General features: G+C 41.1%; 1 protein-coding gene and 1 long non-coding RNA gene across 2 annotated transcripts in view; both read right to left on the reverse strand.

Moving 5' to 3' along the window:
- Window positions 1-24455, reverse strand: part of PSMB7 (proteasome 20S subunit beta 7) — a 53360-nt gene that overhangs the window by 17051 nt on the left and 11854 nt on the right. Inside the window, exon 6 of the mRNA XM_079113851.1 lies at window positions 9327-9385. Within this exon, the coding sequence (XP_078969977.1) occupies window positions 9327-9385 (59 nt within the window). The remainder of the gene's footprint in view (window positions 1-9326; window positions 9386-24455) is intronic.
- Window positions 495-7142, reverse strand: LOC306645773. The gene is made up of 2 exons (XR_013759718.1): window positions 1903-7142; window positions 495-1398 (listed from the first exon to the last, which is right to left on the reverse strand). It is a non-coding gene; the product is annotated as an uncharacterized lncRNA (long non-coding RNA).

The following is a 24455-nucleotide window of genomic DNA, read 5'->3' on the forward strand; positions in this document are numbered from 1 at the left end:
TACCACAATGCCAGTTTATAGTCACCAGGGTGACTGTAATCAAAATGTGGGCAAAAATGTGCAGAAATTAGACCTTCATACGCTGGTAGTGGTGTGGACACTATGGAAAGGTCTGGCATTTCCACAAAAGGTTAAACTCAGAGTCACTCTATGATCCAGCAATCCAGTTCCTAGCTATTCAGCCAAGAAAAATCATAATATATGTCCATCAAAACCTTGTACATAAATGTTCACAGCAGTATTATGAATACAGCCAAAAAGGTGAAACAATTCAAATGTCCATCAACTAATGGGTAGATACATAAAATCCAGTATGTCCACACAGTAGAATACTATTCAAACATAAAAAGGAATGAAGTGCTGATACATTCTACAACATGAATGAATTATTGTGAAAATATTGTGGTAAATGAAAGAAGTCATCAATGACTTTGAGCACATATATAAAATGTTCAGGATAGACAAGTCTTTAAAGAAACAAAGTAGATTAGCTGTTGCCTAGGGCTGGGTGGGCTGGGGGAAGTAGAGGAGTAACAGCTAATAGGCTTGGGTTTTTTTTTTTTTTCCAAGTTGATGGAATTGTGGTTTGAGTATACTAAAATTCACTGAGTTGTGCACTTAAATAGAGGAACTGTATGGACATGAATTATTTATCAATGAAGTTGTTACTAAATAATAATAAGGCATCCAACATTTTTAGAAGAGGACCTCTACAAAAATAGTCACAACATCTAATGACAAGTCACAAGTCAATCATAAACCTGAATTCTAATAGTAATTTTTTAAAAGCAAGAGATCACAATTAAACAAAAATATTAGCCTAAATCCTTGAAAGCATTTTTAATAAAATTTTAAAAAAGAATTTTGGTAATAACGATATAGTTTTCCCCCAGACATATAAGACACCTAAAAAGTAGTAACCACAAAACAAATACAACCATAAATTCAAAAATCTGGAAAAGACAAATTCAGTTCATTAAGTTGACACAATTCAAGTGCTACAAGAAGCAATCTTAAGCATCATCAATGACAGAGGAAAATCATTGTTTATAGTAGTTGTTGAAGGTCAGGTTTTTTTAATTTTTGCATTTACTTAAAACTCTGTGTTTGATGCCAATGGGGTTCAAGTTGCACAGGAAGGTGCTTCGGCTAAACACTGATCGTCTTCCTTGATCTCCATTGTCTGCTGTGTGGGTTCCGCCAGCAAACCTCCCAGCAAGTGGTCACCTTCCTATGGAGTCATTAAACCTCCGAATGTCAGCTGGTGGGATTAGCCAGCAGCTTCCACACCTGAGCCCCCATGGCAGGGACAGAGGCATTTGGATCAAGATCACTAATGAATACAGAATTCATATGCCGCTTGTCAGGGCTCCTGAGCTCAGAGTCCACAGATGCAACCTAAGTAAGACGGAGGACAGAACAATTGTTGACGAAGATTAAAAAGTTTTGGCAGTTGGAAAAAAAAAAGAGCACCTCATTATTCAAATATGACAGTCTTGCTTATTTTTTTTTTTATTTTTGTTCAAGTTATTCATGATTTCCCTCAAATGGACAAATGCCACTCACCAGTATTTAAAGACTTCTTGGTCTCATTACTAAATATGAAAAGGGCTATACCATCTGTACATCAGCTATCTAGAGAAAAACAGCTCTCTTGTAAATAATATTTGAACACTGGGGGAGCTATCAGGATATCTGGGGTGGAGGACAGCTAAAAGATGGGGGAAAAAATCTAGAATTCTGAGGGGGGAAAAAAAGGATCTTCCATAGCCAAATAACCTACTTATGTTTACCAATCTGTATCTCTACTTATGTTTACCAATCTCTCTCACTCTGACTTCCTTGTACCATTCTGTTCCTGGATCCTTCACATCACCAAGCTCACCACAGATGTCTCCACACCTCCTCTGACACTTGGTGGATTTTCCCAAGACCTCATCAGAGAAAAGTGAAAAGCCCAAGCTGTCCATGGGACCTCTGCTGTTCTGGACTAAAACGTCTTCCCCATTCTGTTGTCAAAGAATTACAGACCCAGCAAAGAGACAGAGAAGCCTCTTTGTGATCAATTTTCTCAGAGGACTCCCAAGTCAGGCTGATCAGGATTCAAATCCCAACTCCATCATTTGACCAGCTCAGCAATCTCAGGCAAGTTTTTCTGACCTTCCTATACCCCGACTTTCTTTTCTTTAAAATGGGGATAACAAAGTACTGACATGAAGACCTTACATGAATTATTGAAAAGTAAATGATATAACGCAAAAAAAGCTCTTAGAACAGGGCCTGACATGATGTAAACACTGACTATTATGACAGTGCTTTCCATACCTCCCTCTCACAGAAAGGCGAGTACTTTCATGGTCTGTTATGTGTTAAGCATGTTCACTACCCGGGCCTGGTTTTGATATTAAGCTTTCAGTTGGAAAAGAAGGATCCTATCTATCTATGCTACCAATCACTAAGTCTGATGCCAGCACAAATTATCATGTTAGTCGCTGCTGTTACATTTTGTATCCTACTATTGAAAAACTAGAAAATAAAAGCAGCTGCCATATTTTAGAGTCAATTCTGTATGCTCCACCATACAAGGTGTTTTACACCCACACCTATTCCTTAAAGGAACCTGCAGGTAGGTCTCTGAATCTCCCATTTCACAGATGAGGACCTCGTGCCACTGGCCCAAGTCACACACTGAGTACAGTGGAAACAGGCTCACAGCCCAATCCTCCAGTGCTTAAACCCTTAGCCCCTTTCCATCTGACAATACTGAACTCATGCTCTATGCTTTCCTTGGGGACCATCTGTGTACCAAACTGAACAGTCCTTTTTATTTTTTAAGTCAAAATTATGTAGATCTTTCACACTACTATCCACCTGCAGAGCACAAATGAATATCCAACTTCAGTGTCTTTTATTAAACTTAAAGAAAAAAACATGTGCACCCACAATTACTTCTAAGATCTGCTGCCAGAACAACATATTGGTATCAAGTCTTTCATTATTTAAAGTGGATCTATAGCTGCCTACAATGACAGATTAATTCCGTTTCCTCAGTAGCCAGGTGTTTGGCATCACGTTTGTGAGGTAACCACAAGCCTTTAGGGCAAGAGCTGCTCACATCTTTAGCAATCTACAAGGGCTTCTCTAGAGGCCAGCTCTGGCCGAGTGATGAAATATGACTCCATAAATCAGATGGCTGAAGTGGCACTTGTATACGTCACCATCTATCTTCCTAGCTTCCCTATGAAGGGCATAGGGTAAGAGCTCATCCCCCAGTGCTGCAACCAGAGAAAGGACCATCACAGCTGGCACTGACTAAGCATGTGCTACTTAAAACTGAAGACACACTAAGACTGGGGAAAAAGATCCTGCTGGTGTTAGCATGCCTCAGGCAGAGGAGAAGCTTCAGCAAGTCATCTTCAAAAGGCAGAGAGCCAGAGCTCTAGAAACCTGCAAAAATTGGCTAAGCCTGCAGTCTTCATTTCTTTAAGTTGAGCATCTTCAAAGTCTAGAATTCTAACTGTAGGGCACAGCAGCTGCCACTGCAGATCTGATCCTCTCAGCTTTTGGCAGCTCTCAACTTGAGATTCTAGCAAAAGAATTTTTCAAGTTGCTATTATTGCCTGTCATGGATTTATAAATATTGTGCACTATCTGCTGTGGCATGGCTCTCATGGGACGCCAGAGCATGCCAAATGCATAACAGAATGAAAAACAGTTTCTATTCTTCAAATAAATGCTAATTTTTTTTAACTGTGCTCACACGATGTGTTTGGTGACCAACTTCAATAGTACAGAATATGTATCAGAGAGGGGGGAAAAAGCTGATTGTCTTTTCAGCAGCATTCAGCTGCTACTTTCATTAAGCTTGTTTAATTAGATTCCAGATGCTAATTTGCAAGTCGATACCAGAGGGTGCAGGACAGTTTGCCTTTGAATCATCTCCCTGTGATGTGAGGGTCCTGCCGCACACCACTACCCTTCGGCAGCCCTCACACGATATTCTGACAATTAGTGCAAAAAGGGGACAGTATTGATCTTGACAGACTAAATATTAATCTTCTACCCATTTTAATGAATTGTAATCTTCAGGAGTTTAAATCTCTCACTGGGCCAAATGAAAACATTTCTTCTTACAAAGAAATGAAATGGAAGGAAAACTAAGTTATCTGATTCATTTCCTTAATTTGCTCCCCGCCCTAAAATAAATCTGTATTTTATTTCAGCAACTTTCAAGATACAAACCACCACCAAACTAACACCCAGATACTGTGGTCAAATTCCTTAAGGGTATCTGGGAAATGGACTGAAAAGACCTCAGCACAGCCAGCACCAGCATTCACTTTACACCAAGCCTAACAACATAAAAGCTGGGGGCACAGCTCCATGCAACTGATTATTACCTAACACACTCTCAAACAACTGACCCTTGTCATTAGGTCAACTGACACATTTCAAAACCCACTGTTCTAATACATTGGGACAATGTCTGAATAAACACCTTTAATGATAAAAATAAAGGTGAGACCTATTACCAGGAAGAATGCCTTCATTTCTAACACAGCTGAGAACTATGAGCCCTAAAAGCACAAAGGAGGACAAACGTAAGAATCGCCAGGTAAGGTTGCTTTTGGCCCTTTTTCACCTACCCATCAACAGATACTTGGAACATTGACCACGCTAGGTATAAGGAAACAATCACAGTCCCTGCCCGTGAACCTCCAGGCTAAGAGCAAGAAAATGAAAATTACAAGACCACTCAAGGCAGCATTTGGGCCACAAATGTGCAAGAATTTTAAAGACCTTTAATGTGCCTTAAACTCACTGGTTATTTGGCAGTTTCCAGGAAACTGTGAACCAGGGGCTTTCATATGAGGCAGGTCATTGGATCGGGTGCACTAAAATAGCAGAAGTTCATGTTGGGCATTTAAGAATCCTGGCTGGGCTGTACCGGTCTGACTTTTCTGGCCTGTTCCCTCCCAATGAGCATCTGTCCCCTGCTCCATCTTCTTTCACCCAGCACTTATTGGGAGGTCTGCTTTGCTGACTCTACCCCACACTGTATAATGTTTAAAAGCACTAGTTGTCCTCCTGTTATCTCACAGAACTTTCGAGATGGGAAGAAGGAAGCCCTTCCATTTCCCGGACAGCTTTGCTCTAGCTCAGTTATCCTGAATCAAGTCAGCAAGCCCATACTGAACACCAGGAGCTCAAGAATGGAGATGATTCCATGGCCCCTGCCCTCAAGAAGTTCCCGCTGTCACTGGCAAGCAGGGAAGGTGCCTCTGACAAGAGCCACCAAACAAAGGGACAGGGTGTGTCCAATAGAGCACAGGGACACATGTAAATGAGGAAGCCATGAGAACTCTGGGGGTAGATATCAGCAGCAAGGAGGAGTCAGTATCAAATAAGAATACACTGTTTCAAGAAGAGGGAGCAGACAAGAATGTCTGAGGTGGAACCACAGTCACGGAAGCTTAATATTCATCCCCCCATGCCTACGTGCCATGTGATACCAGCACACATTCCTGTTTCTATTATGAGTATGCACTCACTCTCATGTCTTGGATTAAACTATAACCAGCACATCACACCCAGGATTTCATAGATATAAACTACATTTAAAAATAAATTACCAAGAACTGAAGTGGTTGTAGGAAAGAGCAGGAAGGGACTTACTGGAAAGAGCACTTGGAGGTAAAAGAAATGCTGTGGGCCTTGATTTGAATGACAGTTACTTGTGATTACAAATGCCAAAATTCACAGAATGAACACTTTATACCTGTGCATTTATAATACATAAATTACACCTCCATTTTTTTTTTTTTTTTAAAGTAAGTTCACTTAAAGAATATTCTAAAGGCTAATGTACAGATGGCACCAAAATGTGGCAGGAAAAAAAAGGGGTGTGCAACAAAAACAAGTTCCAAAGACAATGTCAGATTAGCCCTGCTGGTTAAATTTTCTCGTAGCCACGTTTTTAAGCAAAAACACGTGAAGGGGCTGCGGTTGTGGCTCAGTGACAGAGCGCTTGCCTAGCACGTGCAAGGTACTGGATTTGATCCTCAGCACTACACAAAAATAAATAAAGGTATTGTGTCCACCTACAACTTAAAACATACTCACACAAGTGAAATCAGCTTTATTAATGTTTTTATTTAACTGATACACTTCAACATGTGAACAATATAAATTTTTGTGTGTGTGGTGCTGAGACTCACGCTAGGCAAGCTTTCTCCTACTGAGCTACACCCCCAGCCCAATACAAAAATTACTGAAATACTAAAAAAGTTTTGCGTTAAATTTCTGAGATCTTGTGTGTTTTCTACCTACAGACCTTCTTCCAAATGACTAGTCACAATTCAAGGGCTTACCAGCCACATACAGATAGTGGCTACCACACTGAACAGGGCAGTTACAGACAAAAAGGAAACATTAAAAGCGTTTATTTAAGTAGAGTGTAATCTTCACTCCATAAACACCACACTCTCATTCCATAAATCTGCTAGTCCAAGCCCAGCACTACCCAACACACAGGTTTGCAAAAAAAAAAAAAAAAAAAAAAAAAAAAGACTTTGGGCTTCCTCTAATTTATTATTTGTTTTAACAATAAAAGCCAAGATTTTGTTTCTTGGATGAGTCTGACCCTAAAATTTACTGTTTGGTAAACAATCTATAATTACCACAGTCCAAAAGTGGTCCCTGGAAATACCGTTCTCAGCTTATGCAGAGCTGCTGTCCCAGCAAACCGGAGGGATGTGAGAGGGAAGAGAGGCTCTCCTGGGTTTCTCTCTGCCTGTGACACAGCTACAGTCCTTTCGCAAACTGAAAGGCAGGCTTAGCTACCCCACCCTACTGTCTCTATTTAGGCAAGGAAGAAAAGTTATGGAAGCTTCCCATAACCCAAAGAAGGAAAACAAAAGGTTCAGAAATTTAAAACCAACACATCTCTGTTTCTATGAGTTCTATGCAAACGCTGCAGAAATGACACTGCAGCCAAGTTCTCTTTCATAACAAAGAAGCCCCTGGCACAGTGTCTTCCCAACTATGCTAGCAGTCTCAGCCTTCCACTGACACAGCTTCATCTCGTACTCACCAAAGGGGAGCAGTTTGGCCAGTAGTTAGCCTGGCTTTTTTTTTTCTTTTCTTTTGCGGGGGTGGCACGGGGTGGGGGATCTATTAACAAGAATTTAAACATCTTTAAAGTGTCCCCAACTGACCATTGTTAATACTCTTCTTTGCCTTCTGTCTCCTTTTAAATAGAAGCAGGTACTACCTGCAATTTAATAGTAACCTTCACTCATTTGCAGTATGCGTCATATTACATCTTAAGTAACCAAAACTGGAACTGTAAATTTACATAATCAATCTGAAATGGGAACTGATTCATCAGGTTTCAGGGTCTCACGGGTAATGCAGAACATTAAGTGCTGAGTTACAGATATAATTACCCTAAGAAACACATTCCTCAGGTTGATATCATCAGAAGTTCCACTGGGAGGACGCTGACATGTCCCTTTCCTCCCCCAAATCACATTAATATTAAATTCATGGCATTTGGACCATTTCAAATCCAAATTCTAACTAGTGTACAATTACTTCAGCCGTGTTAAGGAACTTTTAATGTACCTCATACTTTCAACCTTTCCTGCAATTCTCATTTTTCTTTAATATACGGAGGTACTAATCCACTGAAAACAAACTTTCAAAAGAATTTGAAATGATTGATTAGTGTGGTTCAAAGAAAGGCTTGACAGGGGGCTGGGGATATAGCTCAGCTGGTAAAGTGCTTGCCTCACGTGCACAGAGTCCCGGGTTCAATCCCCAGCACCACAAAAAAAAAAAAAAAAAAAAAAAAAAAAAAAAGAAGAAGAAGAAGAAAAGAAGGGCTTGACATTAAAACTCCTCTCCTCTAGGTTAGAAGCTTAGGGAACTTTTTCCCCCAAGTTACCCCGATATGTGTATTTTTTTCCCTCTATGTATTTAAGAATCCCAAACAGAAAATAATGCTGATATGGGGATAAATTTTAACACTGAGAAATGAAAAGAGAATCCTAATTTCATTTATAGTTTTATGCCAGGCCCTGCCTACTATTAACTGCAGCAAGACACTATTGCTTTTAGTTTCTATGTTTAATTTCCTGCAGATGTCTAGGAAAGGGAAACACATCCAGTTCACAGACCGAGTGCTGTACCTGCACTGTCCTCATGTACCAAAGGCACAGTGGTTTCTGGTAGAAACGCTCAGCCCTGGCTGATCATCCTCCACTACCCTACCTTCTCTGATTTTCACAGCACTTGGGCTCAGTCCAAAGGCATAGAGAGCTTCAGAGCTCCAATGACAATGAGATGGTGAAAGAAGAAAGAATTTTTAATAAGAGATCTTCCCAAAGATGATTAGGCATAAAACACTGTTGAAGAGTAATTCCAGCGAATCCTTTGGTTCCCAAACAAAATACTGTGAAGTCATAAATAACAGAAACCAGCATATTAAGAAATGGAGTAAACCACTCATAAACTGCTTGTTATTATTGACTAACAAAAAATTAACCATCAAAACACCAAGAGCAGAGGATGAAGGCTGACGCCAGAACTTAAGTGCCTACATGCTGGTTTAGTGGCACAGATGACGCACAGTAGAGAAATAATGTGGTACCAAGAGCACTGAAGCATATTGAACCCTGCTTTGAAAAAGGCAATGGAAGATCTGTGGATTTGTTATTGGAGGACTTATTTTCCATGGGGGTGAGGGAAGGCTGCTTAATGAGGAGGCACATCTATCATTAAAGCAATCTCATGCAGAATGTCATTCACAAGATACCTCCTTCCCCACCACCAAAGAAAACATAGTAAAGGAATCTCATAAATATATTTGAGACACTAGAACCATTATACCCTGAGAAGACTTGGCACACACATGACCTTGTCCCATTCTTTTGCCAGATGCCGAACAATCTATAGGGATTTTGAAAACTGCCCATTTTCAGGTCAGATCTATATGAAATGCAAAGACATACATAGTTGCTCTAAGTAAAAAGAGAAAATTCTGTCACTTTGAGCTATCACGACCAGAAAACACTCCACACTGCAGCAGCATCTACAGCCAAGAAAAGCTCTAAACAGCTCAAAGCCCAGAGCAAAACACCCAACTGTGCTGGCTCCTCAAGTCCAAGGGACAGCATGACAGGGCCACTACAAAAGGATGCCTTCCTGAGTAGTCCTCGGCAAACATTCTATCCACGCCAAAGAGCACTGTAACTAATCAGTTTGTATGTTCAACACACAACTAGGAAAATATCTGAAAAATAAAACTGCAGAGACTTACATACCTCCATATCTGGCCTAAACTTATCTTCAAACACGGCCATTGCTGCCAAGGAGCCAGAACCTGTAAGAAAAAGATGCATTTTTTTAGTGTACTTTGCCAACTCCCAGTTGCTCCGTCTCAAGTTTACTCAGAGCAGCAAAAAGAGCAAAACAGGCCCAGTGTCACATTCAAATACAGTGCAAATATCAATCCTATAGGGTCACATCAACAGGGTCAAAAATAGTGCTCTTTAAAAAACCTGAGAGTCACACTTACCACTAGCTTGGATAAATCTGCAACTGGCCCTACTTCTACTACTGACAGATTTGATTGTAAATTATTCACAATAAAATGTTGAAGCATGAAATTGGGGTTATGGAGAATTTTTATTTCTTCAAAAAATGAATGCCACATAATTCCACATATCCTATGCTGTGAGGCTGTGCTCCATATTGTGCCTCGGCGGGCTGCCGGGTACAGTGCTAAATACCAAGGCAGTTAGAAAGAATACATTGTTTTAATGAGCTAGCCCTGGTAGAGTCACCTTGACATGCAGGGAAGAAACTACCGCACCAGCAATGGTAATAGGACTGCGAGCTGCAGCCACCAGGTTATTCCAGCTACAACTGTAAAACACTTTATTATGTGGCATTTATTTGGAGCTATTATTTTTAGTTTGTACTTTGAAGAGTAACAGCTGAGTAGACAAAATGACAGACAAAGAAACAAAAATTTACTATTACAATAGCAAATGGCTGAAAGGTTACACTGCATAGATATTAACAGATAGCAAATTTATCCCTACCAAAGTAGGATGTAAAGGCATTTCAAATAAGTACGGGTTCCCTTTGAATGAACGCAAAAGGCAGCTCGGCACTATTTGAAAATGTAAACTTGCTTTGTTCAGAAACCAGAGAATCTTTAGAAAATCATCGTCTTGTCTATACAGGGTCCTGGCAATATTTCAGGATACTCTACTTTTGGAGAAAGGAAAGAGTTGCCCACAATTTTTTACTCCAATTAGAAGATTTTTTTGGCATTTATTACTTTTTAACTTGTTTTGCATAACACTATCTATTTAGCTGGGTCACAGAGAAAACCATATTTTCTATTTAAAATGATTTGTGTACATCGCTTGACCACCTCAATGGTTTAGCAAAGGAAAGAGGCAGCGATTAAACAGTTTCAAATGAGGTGTCCTGCTGATTTTATCAAGTCTGCTGAATGTATAATGAAAAAGGAGAAGCTGACAGCAACACTGCATTGAGGAAATACAGACTACCTTATCTGAACCATTTAAGGAGGTCCAATTATAGATCAAATTTAAAGGGTAGAAACAGCAGATTTACAGACACAAATCAATGAACATGGTAATCCCGATGAATATGACAGATACTCCTGTTACGGAATATTGCTGCGGTTGAGGATCATTACCTCCCCAGCACTGGATACATCACATCTCGAGCCGTAGGAAGCGGCAAGCAGAGGCCAGCATTACAAGCAATGACTATTCATTTAGGCTTTGGGCACAAAAGGCAAACCCCATTTTCCCCCTCTCAAAATCTTTTTCTCCTTAAAAAAACAAGACCAAAAACCTAAAATGGTCATCTAATCTAAAGGGATATTAGAAGCCCTTTGGAAAGGAAATAAAAATTAAACATAAAACCAGAACACTCTGAGAAAACCAGCACATGTACAAGAGAACATGTACCCGAACCAAACCACTGAATTTCCACGTAAACAAGTCCTTGAAGATGAGGAAGTGGCATCAAATCCTACCACTGTTTTGGGAGTCACCAGGTCACTCTGAGATTTAGGGGTTGAGGGGAAAAAGCGAACTAAGTTTCTGCCTTAAAGCACAGATGACAGACTCAGTCTCATAGTTTTAAAACAAAACAAACAAAATGAGCTGGTTTTGTGTGGAAAACAAAGCAAAGGACAGCTGTCAGGAAGAAACAAGAAAACTGCAAATAAGGAAATCTCAGAGGAAAAAAAAATACTTTCAGATACAAAGTATTCCTGCCCAGTAGCCAATAGCAGGCTTGCCTCTTCCTATGAGGCCCAAGATTATCCCAGAGAGGGGCCAAAGGAACCAGAACCCAGAAATTCAAGGCCAAGATCTGCTAACAACTTTGTAGAGAATTATAAGGAACTATGCTGAAAGAAAAAAGTCAAACTCATCAAAAGGCATTTTTCCTTAACACTTACCACCCGGATTTTCTCCCGGGCCAGCCAGTCTTTGGCACTTCCACAGTAAAAACTAATTCTGTTCTTTTTCCCAGGCACATATATTTCCTTCTGCTAGTTTCATTCATAAAGCAGTGAAAAAGTATTTCCCTCTCAATAGAACAATTTCTCCTTTATCAGCAACATTTTTATCCTGCTTAGAAACAACACCTCAGACAAAACTTCTCTAAGTGGAAATGACATACTAAAGCCCCAAGTCAGGCTGGGGAGATAGCTCAGTCGGTACAGTGCTTGCCTTGCATGCACAAGGCCCTGGGTTCGATCCCCAGCACTGCCAAAAAAATAAAAAAAATAATAATAAAGCCCCAAGACTCTTGGAAAAAAGCAGGTCTGCCCAGTGTGTAAAGCCACTCCACAGTATCTGAGACAAGTTTTAAGAGTTGACAGAGCGGGACAGGTGAACACAGGGAGGACACCAGGTTCTTGGTACAATGCATTCTGGCTTCCCGTTTATACCTTGACCCCCAAACACACACACAGGATTGAGAAATTTTCAGGAAAGCAGAAGCTTCCTAAAAGTGGACCTGAAAAGGGATACTCAACACTCAAGATAACTTCTAAATCACTTGCAACTGAGCTCCTGCACCCAGCTTTTTAGGAAAGGAGGACTCTGGCGCCCCCTTTTCAGAAGTACAAGGCAATGGCACACCACTGTCAACAGGCATCTGGGGAACTAAACGCATCTGCTGTGGAAAGAACTGGGCTGAGAACTCACAAACACTGTGATGCCCAAAGCAGTGAGAGGAGGAGATGCAAGTGCTCAGGTAATTCCAAGGCACTGCAATGCAGAAAGCGAGGAGGGAGGCGAGGAGGTGGCACACTCAATGGGACCGGAATTCTCTAATAATTTTATTCACATTTCCTAGATATTGGTCCAATACCCATACAATCAAGCAACATACAGCTGCCATGCAACCTACAAAACGTTAAAATATTACATCTCATTTTCCCCATAAACTATTGGTAAGACCATGAGTCATCCATTATTTCATTCCCAAGATCCTTTACCCTGGTGTTCTATTTCAAAAGCAAGGACACCTTACACATCAGAACCGTCTTGTTTCCTATTAAAGAATAAATGTACAGAAAGCCAAAGGGCAGCATGCCCTGGACAGGGGTCTCTCCCTCCTGCAGCACTGTGGTGGGGGAGGGAGCCTGATGCTGGCACTCTAGAATGCACACCCTGGGAGGGAGAACACAGGAGAGGGGGAACAACCAGGGCACTGCGCAAAATGTGCTTGGTCATCCCCATAGCAACCCACTGAAGTGATAACTGTCTCGTCAAGGGTTACAGGACTAACAAGCACAGGGGCAGGACTCCTGTCCCTATGTCACTCTCATACAGAAAGTTCCATATACAACAATACAGTTCAGAGAACACACGGTAGCTTCCATGACCAGGTCTTGCTTTTCTCAACCCAGTCCTCTCTCCAATACACACAAGCTTATGCTCACCAACGTCACAAAACACTCACTTCCTAAATGCCTATGGCATTCTAAGCCTTCACACCTTGGTTCCTTTGCCCCCTTAACAGTGCACAGAACTCCCAGTCACCCTTCAAACCCCAGCTGAGACACCACTTCCTCCCAGAAGCCTTCCTTGATCGCCACTCTGCCCGCGGGTGATCATCTCTCTCATCCTTGCCCAACTGACCTCACACCCACCAGCTCTGGCTCACAACAAGCACTAAGCAGACACATGCTGCAGTAAGCTGTGCTGAACTGGGAGTGTCACTGTCCAAATGAAGGGGACTCTGAGCTGGCCTGGAGGAGTGATGATAGCTATGAATGCCCTGATACATACAAAAGAACATATATTGCCTACTCTACCACACCTGACTGAGTAAGAGACAAAACAGGTTCAATTTTCAAAAGGGATAAAAGGATTTAAAACCACAAAACCATGTGCTATTTATTCTATGTCCCAGTCTGATCCAAACCACTGCACTACCACAGGAGGGGCCGCCCTTCTCAGAGTTCTGCTGTTCTATAGTGAAACTCCCAGCCTCATCAGGAATCTAGTGTAGCTGCTCCCTGGCAGCCTCCGCAAGTCTGCCTTTTTCAGCTCACCCACAGTTACAGAGTAGCCAGTGCTTCCAGAACAAAGCTCTTTAAAACAGAAAAAAGAGGTGATACTCAGTTACCAGCATTCAGAGAGAACACCATGTACTATGATGGCTACCTGATCACTCCTTGCCTTACCTCCTATACCCACTTGTTCTGCTGCAAGCTCACCATGCAACCACCCACCCCGCTCAACCACTCCTAATGCCCAACCCACACAGGAGCCAGGCTGTAGGGAGAGGAGAACAGGGGAATACACAACTCAATCCTCTGGCACCAGCAGTGTGCCAAGGAGCCAGGCTCTGCATGCCCTGATTTGCGGCAGTCACTCAGATGGGCACTGCCTGACCTCAGCTGCCCCAGCCAGGTGCTCATTAAAAGACTCTTCCTATAACTGATACCCTGTGGAGACCCAGAAAGAGTTTGCTCCATGGCTGACTGGCAGGGCCTGGCTCACCCACAGACTTTCAACATGATGCTGGGGGTCACCCATATCTGTTGATTCCAGGAGAAGGGGGCCCTAGCAGTCAAGTCGCAAGGGCCACATCTTCAGCCAAGCTTTTAAATGTAATATCTGGTCTTACAAATCACACGTCACTGGCCTAAAAAAAACTGACTAACTCTGTAAGTAATGTAAAATATACACCCCGAGTCGTGAAAATATGTGCAACACACAGAATATTAATAACTAAAAAGAGCCTGTGGATATATAACACCAATATTCCAACAGAGAAAAGACAGCCGTTTTCAAAAATCACATTTAGAAACATAGTTCATTAGTAATCAAACAAATATAAATTGAAATAAAATACCATCTTTTGCCTTTTAAATTAGCAACAATGAAATCAGTGCTGACAGAGGTGTGATGAAATGGGCACACTAACACACCAATGCACAGAACTTTCCTCTTGGGAATTGAGAAACATCAGATGGAAATTAATAAGCTACACACCCACCAAACTGGCAATGCTACTGCTGGAGAGTTATTCCAATGAAATAAATGGACAAGTACCCAGTCATGCATATAAAAAAACCATTGTTTATAGATTAGCAAACACCCCCCCACCATACACACACAAAAACCAACCTAGAGATAAGTGTAAAGTTCTAACAATAAAAAAACTCCATACACAAATCATTAAACATAACAAAGAAGGTTTTGGGGGAGGAGACAATGGAAAGATATGCATGATACAATATTTGGTGGTAGAAAATATGTTCCAATGCCAATATTAACAGGTATGCTGATGTAATACATATTATGCAAATTTGGAAGAACAAATCAAAATATGCTCATTTCTGAGTGGTGCTATTTTCATTTTATTGCTTGTGTGTGTGGTTTTTTTTTGTTTTTTTTTTTTTTTCTTCAAAGAGCATGTATACTTGCAATTTTTTAGAGTATAAAATGGGAGACAACCTAACACTGGAGTGACTGGAGGGTGGGGGAGTCCAAAATTTCAACACCTTGCTACCTGTCACATCTTTAATAGCAGCAAGGAGCAGCTTATTCCAAAATTTCTGTACTGGGGCCTGAAGGTCAATCCATGCATGAGTCAACAGTCCCAAAGTAAGACAGCAATCAATCATTACAAACAAATAAATACACCATACTTCTATTACCAGAGTCCTTAGGAGGGCTTCCTTGGGGCTGTCTTAGAGTTAGTCACCTTAATAAAAAAGACCCGTGAGCATATCAGTAAAGAGCTAGACCCCACTTGTCCAGAAGGGTACTCTGGCAAACGGTACCAAACAGTACAGCCAACACAGCTGCAACAGACACGCTTGGTGCTGAGGCCTTTCAAAGTACACTTCCACCTACCAGCTTCTGCTTGCTCTTCAGACATGGCAGGTGGCAGGAGGTGGCCACTTTACAACAGGGAAGATTGAAGCTCAGGTGAGGAACCTACCCAGATCGCATGGTTAGCAAAGCTGGGATTTGAGAGCGAGATTTTTCTGCATTTAAAGTGTGTGATGTTCCTTCCAGTCCACCATGTTTGCTCTTAAATAGCAAAGCCAAATGCTTCAAGTCAAGATTAGCAAGTAAGCCTGGAAGTAGCTATCTTTTCTTAGTTTCCCACTCTAAAAAAGTATGCCATCAAGCTTCCTATCTGTTCAGATTTCAGGAGAATGATCAACACACACCTGGATATAGTTAATTTATGTGGTTTTGCTTGGAAGTCCAAGTAAGACTGAAATTTTAGTTAAATGGTCTAAATGATTAAATACACCTCATTCACTGATTAGCAATGCCACTCAGTACTTGTTCTAAGAGTATTTACATTAAGAGAGTCACACACAAAAAAAAGCAAAATTAAGTCTTTTTTCCCCCAAAGCCTCAGAAGGTGTTTTGATCTTATCAGCATTAGCACACATTGAGTATCCTTCAAGCAGAATGCATGGGGCCAGAACTGTTTTGGATTTTTGAATACTTGCATATACATAATAAGATAATACGAAGAACAGAACCCAGTTCTAAACACAAAATTCATTTGTTTCACATACATCCTAGACACATAGCCTGAATGTAATCTTTTTTAACTTTTATTTTTTTCATTAACTTTTCTCTGATAGTGATATTTTTAAAAAAATTATTTTCATACATGTATATAGGGTAATAATGTCTGTCTCAACCCACCATCCTTCCATCCCCACCCACCCCACCCCTCCCCTCACTCCCTTCTCTCCCCTCTGTACATTCCAAAGTTCCTCCATTCTTCCCTACCCACCCGCCACTATGGATCAGCATCTGCTTATCAGAGAAAACACAGTGTAATTTTATACAGTATTTTTAGTGTGCCTGAGTTTTGAATGAGACATGTCACAGGAGGTCAAGTGTGGAAATGACTCCACATGTGGAGTCATGCTGGCACTCAGATTCAGATTAGAGAACATTTCAGATTTGGGGTGCTCAACCTGTAGTTCAATTCGAACCTAACTTTTTCTGAAAGAACAATTCAACTCAGGGCAAAATCTGAACTGCCCCATAAAAACTTCACAATCTAAATATTTCTTTTACTGTTCTATACAACAGGGCCTGGTCAGTGTTTTTGTTTTGTTTTGTTTTGTTTTGTTTTGTTTTGTTGTAATTTGCTATTGTTGTTATGTTATTTTTACATACCAGAGTTCCCTGAAATGTTAAATCAAACTCAGCAATTCTATCATCTGTTGTTAGACATGCTAGAGAAATACTGAAAGACTGAAGTTACTTCCTAAAACATGCTACCTAATCAAACTCTATCAAGAATCTAAAAACTGGCAGGTAGAAATTTGCTTTTTTAAAATAAGATCTATGCCCACTCTCAGACTAGGGAAGGGGAAAACACCAAAGGGTCCCTGACCCTAAATTCAAGTGTTAGGGGTATTGTCCTATTGTACAGGTAAGGAAACTGATGCTCAGCTAGTTTCAATTCATTTGTCCATGGCAATACGGATGGTGCCAGAGTTCAAAAGGTACAATATTCAGAAGTGACTTCCCCTGGGCCTACTAGGTACAGGTTCTTGGATCACAAAGTTGTACAGAAGGGCACAGTTCTGACACTCTGTGGCTGCTTCCCTGGGCACATGACTCCAAGCACAAGTCGCCGACTCTGCACCAGGAGGTAACATCCCTTCAAGCACAAAATGATCTGTCTTCAAAACCATGAAGTGCAGTACCCTGCTGCCCTAGTTTCCTTCCCAACACAAAAGGGAAGATGAGCATTTGCATCTTCCCTAAAAGGGTGGCTGTGAGGAATGAACGAGATGTCACATATAAAACAGAATTCCAGGGACATAGTAAGAGCTCAATAAAAGCTAGTTATTGTAATGACTCTAAAACAAGCTCCCCATCCTCCAGTAGCAATTTTATACACTTGTTCTCAACAAGTCCCCAGGCTGGCAGCTTTAATGGGAACAGAGGTCTTCAAGATTTCTTCTCTCAAAGTCACAAAGTTTCGAGAGGCAGCAGGAAATGGATTCCCACTGCTTTTCCCCAAATCAATTTAACCAGATCTTTGCAGGGAAAAAAAGGCTGCTCCTTCTGTTGAGGAGCAGTCCATTTTAAGCACCCAAGGACCTGTTTGCCACCGTGGCCTGCCAAGGTGGAAGATGTATGCAGCGATAAAGGAGTCACCCGCAGAACTTCTAATCCATCAGTGTCAGCTCTCCCTGACAGAGTGCTTACTCACACTTGCTCATTGTTAGGCAACTGGCCACTCTTCCTGGGGAAGATTTGGTGCTTTCCACAGCCCCATGGATGGGGGTCATTTTTCACTCCGTTCTTGCTACAAGGCCTCATGTCCTGGTATTGGTGCTTGCTCTGGGGGCCAACAATGCCAACATGTGAAGAGCTGATTTATGAATATAAAACAACGCTGGTGCCGGGAGACAGTAGTCAGCCACTAGAGAGCAGTGGAGCACCTCTCACTGCTCAGTAAAACAGAGCCACTGACTAAATGGTTTAATTGTATGCATGCATTTCATTATAAGCCTTGGCCAAAAGCTTCCGAGTGCGGCAAGCCAAGCAATCAGACAATCTTGCATCGCTTGCTGAAATCCAGATTTGTCCTTTGTCAGCATAAACAGTTTAATTTGATGTTTTCACTCCTGAGTAAGCACTGAGTATTACATTTAAACCCTCGTGAGGGGGAAGAATGCTTCCTTTTCATCAGTAAATGTACTTCAATGTCAGAGTCTACCTTTTATTCCCAATGACTTTAAAAATTTTTTTACCCAGTTCATATGCTTAAAAATACACTTTAAAACCAACATTTTTCACTCAAAAGCTAATTTCTCAAAAATGCAGTCCCCATTCTAACTGCAAGTAATATAATCAAAAAGGAGTTAAATTTTGCTCTAAGTAAATAATTTAAAACACTACTTGAAGGGAACAGGGATTTTTCTTATAATTGCGATTGCAACATCTCATGGACCTGACAGGTTACAAACACTCCTGAGAAAAGACTAACAATCAGGGGCATCCAGACCTTAAATGTGAGCACTTTATTTTATTAATGCATTTTACTGAAATGACACAAGGTATAAGGAGAAAATGCTCCCTTAAAATAGAGACGCCACCTAACCCTATGTTTATGGGCTAACATGGAGGATGAAAAAAAAATCATCTATAGATGTGCCTCCTCTGTCTCCCACAGCAACAGGTCCATGGGGACAGGAGCTCTCACTCAGCACATGGTGGCACAGGACAGACCCTGCATCCTCATGCAGCAGAAGCACAAGACAGTCCAAGTGGCCAGGTTTCTCGAAGGCATCCCTCACTCTGGCTCACTTTTCAAATTAACTTCCCAATTGTAGGCTAGCCTGCTTTGCAGGCCTTCTCCAAGTTTTTATGTCTCTTGGGACCTTCAAGAAGAAAAGGATCAGAGATTTTAATCACTGATAAAGCATACCTAGTTTTAATCTTAAATTAAGGAATACCTTGCTCATAGAGCTTGTGTGCAAACAAAAGGAAATCCTACTTACTGAAAAAAAATAGGGAGGTAAGGGACTTTTTCTCATTATTTAATCTGTAGAATAGATGGTATAATTTCCTTTTCAGAAATGAGAAAAAGCTAAGTTCAGAGAGGTGAAGGAACCTACTCAAAGACACACAGCTAGTAAAGGCAGAGTGGGACTCTGAACCCAGTTCTGAGTGGTAGCAAAGCCATCTGTTAAGGTTTAGGTATGAGCTGTCCCCTAAAAGCTCAGGTGTGAGACAATGCAAGAAAGTTCAGAGGTGAGATGACTGGGTTATGAAAGCCTTAACCTAATTAGTTCATTCATTCAGTTGAACAGATTAACTGGGTGGTAACCTCAGGCAAGTAGGGTGTGGCTGAAGAATGCAGATTATTGGGGGCATGACTTTGGGGTATATATTTTGTCCCTGGTGAGCACAGTAGTCTGTCTCTGCTTCCTGGTGGCCACATAATGAGCTTCTTTCCTCTACCACACTCTTCTGCCATGATGTTCTGCTCACCTTCGGCCCAGAGCAATGGAGACAGCCATCGACAGACTGAGACCTCTGAAATCATGAGCCAAATAAACTTTTCCTCCTTTAAAATTGCTTTTGTCAGGTCTTTGGGGCACTACAAAAAAAAAAAAAAAAAAAAAAAAAACTGACTAACATCACTGTAAGCACTATCCAGTGAAAAGTCTTCTGTTGCATAAGGTGACCTTCCACTCAGTCTGACCAATAAGTAAATACCAGTCTGTGGAGCAGAAAGGTGCTTTCCTTTAGCAGGCCAATTCAGGTTCGACTCTGAGATAAGAGCAGGTAAAGAGGAATAGGTTAACCTCACATCCCTAAAGTGGGGTTTAAAGAAAGAACTCAAAACTGAGCATTTCATTTAACTCTTCTGAAAAATACTCCAGGCAAGAGCTTTTTTACTTGAGTGCAGACAAACTAAGGACTGAACTCAAATCAGAAAAGATAAGACTTCATGGTAAAATATCTGCGCTGGAAAAAAGAGGGAAACACCCTACAGATTAATTCCATATTTTGCCATTTTATGTATAAGAGATGTTCGATTTTTTTTTTTATAAATACCAAACAAAAAACAAAGTTCACTCTGAGTAGAACGAACTAAGAACGGGCAGATTCACTATATTACGTTCCCTGTAACAATATGATGAATTTTTGAAGTAATGTTTTCTCATTTCCTAACATAATGGCACCATCTATTGGCTTAGTACCACCTTTGCAGCAACCAGGAAGGAAGATATATAATTCAATTTTCATGGGCTTTTGGTTCTCAGTTGTTTTCTTCCTGGCACTCCACAGCAGCATGGATTTTAAGATATAAAATCCATGAATTGCACATTTTAAATCTTCTAAAATGCCCCTTACTTATATTAGATTAAATATAAGGGAAAGTACCAGAGAAGTCATAGTAGACAGAACTGCACACAGAGAACATGTGGGTACTTATAAAAACATTAAAACACCATGCACCAAACTTCTAATGTGTGCTATGTTTTTTATATAGAATCTCACACATCCTCATACTTTTCCAATGGGCAGTTCTTCTAGCTACCATTTTACAGGACAAGAAATCAAGGTACAGAGCTAATGTTTATTTTGGACTTAAGATCTGAATCCAAATTGCTTTCAAAAACCAGCTCTTTCAACTGAGCCACAGTGCCTCAAAAAGTGGTGCTAAGACCAACACTTGCACAGTATGTTCACGTATGTCGTGGCATCACAGCACACCAATAACCTGTGACCTTCCCAACAAACAATGACCACCGCAGCAAAAACCACACCAGCTTCATTTTAGAAACAGCAGCTCTGAGGCTCCAAGAAGTTAAAGGATAAGGCTCTGGTCAAGTAGAGCTGGTACCAAAGCCAGAACTCCAGGGCTTCTTACAGGGTTCTAAGTTATACCTTGGGTGGCTGTTACAGAAAAGCCCACTCTGAGCACTCAGCCGCTGGCTGTCTGAGCAAAGCCTCCACTGGAATGAGGTTTCCTAGACAGCTCCTCCCTCACACAGCCCCTGGTGGGCAGACACAATCCAATACCCATGGCAACCGTGCTTCCAGAGCCTCCCAAGCAGTCGATTACATATGAGGCCCTACTGTGGGATGAAGGATTACCAGCAACACCACAGCTATGAAGTCCAAACACACGTATGGACTCTGCAGAGGCTCTTATGAAGGTCCGTGAACTAAATACAGCTGCTGCTAAATTCACATCTGATTTAAGAACTGAAAATGAATATGAAAGAAATATGTGCCATCGTGAGGGTACTAATTAGATATAACACAGGATAACTTTCAACATCAAGTCATGTGGAGACATCAAATTGTCTGCACAAAGGTTGCACTTTAGCGTAAAAAAACAGGGAAAACAGAAGGTCTGACCCTTCTATTCATATTCCAACTTAATTCTAGGATTCTTTTGGCAAAGCAGAGACATCTGGTATGTTTCCTCTTCTGTCCCGCATCTTTTTAACTGTTCAGGGGCCCTGTAAGTTGGGACTTGGTTGGTGCATTCCAGTAATTAGGAAATTGTATATCCAGCTTATCTGGAGATAGAATTTTACCTGGATGGCCCTGGCAGTGACCCCAAGTCTTCCCTAATGGTGCATACCAATGTTTATTCCTCAAGTTAGAATTCCTAAATTGTCCAAGGGCCTCATTTCCAGGAATGTCATGCTTGAAATTTTATTCATATTAATTCTCTATGTGAATAAGCAGGCAAAAATAAAAATTTTATATACCTTGCCAATGCTGCTACAAGGAACACTGCCAAACTAATAGCAAAAGATGGTCCCCAAGCTTCTTCTGACACTACTTCAGTTTGCCTAATAAAGAGAAGCTGCCAAGTTCAAAGAATAAGCTAATTAATCTGAGAATTAAAAGAACCCACATTTTGTCTATTAAAAAAATATGACTAAAACCCTCTCCCTTTCTTAATAAAGTCAGTTTCACTCAGCTTTCAACAATCATACCAATAGATCAACAGCAGTCTCCTAAATTATCCTCTTTAGAAAGAAAAGAAACTTTAGGGTTTCATGCACTCATGCACTCCCTTGCTGCATGACCTTGGCAAGAAATCTCCAAGAGCCTCAGTTTCCTCAAGCAAGGATGAGAAAAGTCACATCACTATTTGCCAAAGATTAAATCAGTGAAGTATCTCCCAACAGTTGCTGGTGCTACAGCTGATAAATGCTGCCACTGTTATGATCACCATTACATCCACAAAGAAGGTCTTAGGACAGGGCCACACCAAGATGTGTTCAATGCATCTGTCTCCCAAGGAAATCCTCAGGGAGGCCCATCCTCAGAGACTGGGCTCCTAGACCCAGGGCTCAATTCAGAGCTCAATGCAGATGGAGCTTCGCCTGCAGGTTAAAGATGAGCGAGACAGGGTGGGCAGCCAGGAATCACATAAATGAAGGTAGCCTTCAGGCACCTGGCTAGTCGCCAATATGAGCCCATGGTGGATAAAATTTAGATACCCTTGTCTTAGGGATAATTTGTAGCTTCCAGCTCTTACTGTCAAATCACTCAAAAGAAAAAAGGTTAATAACAAAGTTTTGCTTGTATTTCTCATAACAAAAAAAAAAAAAAAAATCCTAATTTAACTAAAACATGAGAATTCAGATGAAATATTCATTTTCAACTCAAGCTCATGGAAGCCCTCAATCCCACAGTGCATGTTAATGATCCATGGAGGCACAGAATTGAGGAGAGTCCTGTTTTATCTGTTCTTCATGAAATAAATGAATTAAAGCAAAACCCATCAAACTTGAGTTCTCTAAAAACAAGGGAAGGGAAGGGAATGAGGAGGAAGGAAAAGAGAAGACAAAACAACAAAAATCAAAGCCAGATTAGGCAGGCTGCACAGCTACCATCATAGGGAACAATGGCTAAAAGAAGCTAAAGGAGCAACAGAGACAAAGCCCAGGCCATGTACAAAAATGTTTTACATTCTCAGTAACAGACTCCTTCCACAATGCACTTGGATCAGAAAGAAAAATAGAAATCGTATGTCTTGGGGTCACAGATACATGGATAATTTTTAAAATTTCCTTTGAAACTATAAAGCTGTTTGAGTAAATAAGTTTTTTAACATGCAGAGTACAAAATCTACAGGTAGAGCAATTGAAACTAGGAACAAAATGCCCTTTGGGAATTTGGATTAATATTTTTAGTATTCAGAAGGAAAGCTTACTACTAAAATAATACCTATGAGATGATAAAATTACAGTAGCTATGCTGAACCAGGACTTGCTTAAAATGGAGACAAGGGTTCAAATCCCAGCTTTGCCACCCACAGGCTAAGAGATATTGGCTAATTTGCTAAATCTCTAGAAGCTTTAGGTTTCTCATCAATGAAACAGCAATAACAGAATCCCTTACATGGAATTTTAACTGAAAATAATGTGACAGCACCCAGCAGACTTTGGCACAGAGACACAGCATAAATATGTTTCACATTTAAAATAATACTAAGCTTCAACAACAACCAAGAAAGGACATGTCACATAAACAATGCTTTGTTCTAGTCTCTTACGGCTAAACTGGGGCCACACAAACAGAAGACAATTTAAACCAACTCCAGTGGTGCTGTGAGCAAACAATGAACAGCAGCTAAATTTCAGATGTTCTTTAGCACAAATAAATTTACAGAGTCAAAAAATTAATTCACCATCAAATATTCATTGAGTTGCAGGACTCTGGGAAGACACAGATTCCACTCTCGGAGATGGCGAAGTATTAAAGGAACAGGAGAAACAAGGGCTGGGAAAAGGAGAGTTTGGCAGAGGCTGGAGTCCTAGAATCAGGACTGGAAACAACAGCCTGGGTGGCCAGGAGGGAATGGCTTCTGGGCTAGACTTTGGGTGACAGGGAGAACACTCCAGGCAGCAGTCATTTCTGACACAAGTCAGCTTGGCAGCAATGGGGCACAAAAGCTATTCAGGGAGGTACAAGTGGAGATTTATCAGGAAGTGAGAAGGGAAAAAAGGTTTGGGGATCAACTGGAAAGAGAGATGGTCTAGGTGGAGGGGTTACGGCAACACCACAGCCAAGAGCCATCAGGGGACTGGCACTGAGGAAGACAGAGGAAAATTAATGCCAGAGACCCAGGATCCAGCTTAAGACCTGGCTGGTTTCTGAGCATCTCTGTAATGATAGGGGCCAGCCCTACTGCCTCTGGACCCCTCACACCCTCAACGTATCTGACTAGGATGCACCTCTCTGCCCTGGGCCCCCCTCATGCCAATGGTTCCCGACAGCTATCAGACTGCTCTCACAAGTAAATCTAAACCTATTACTACCTGGCTTGAAAACTCTAGCTGGAAACCTCCAGAACAAAATCAAAACACCTCATCCTACAGCAGCAGGCCCATGTAAGGC

Source organism: Sciurus vulgaris (genome assembly GCF_902686455.1).
Source record: "Sciurus vulgaris genome assembly, chromosome: 15".
NCBI classification, from domain to species: Eukaryota; Metazoa; Chordata; class Mammalia; order Rodentia; family Sciuridae; genus Sciurus; species Sciurus vulgaris.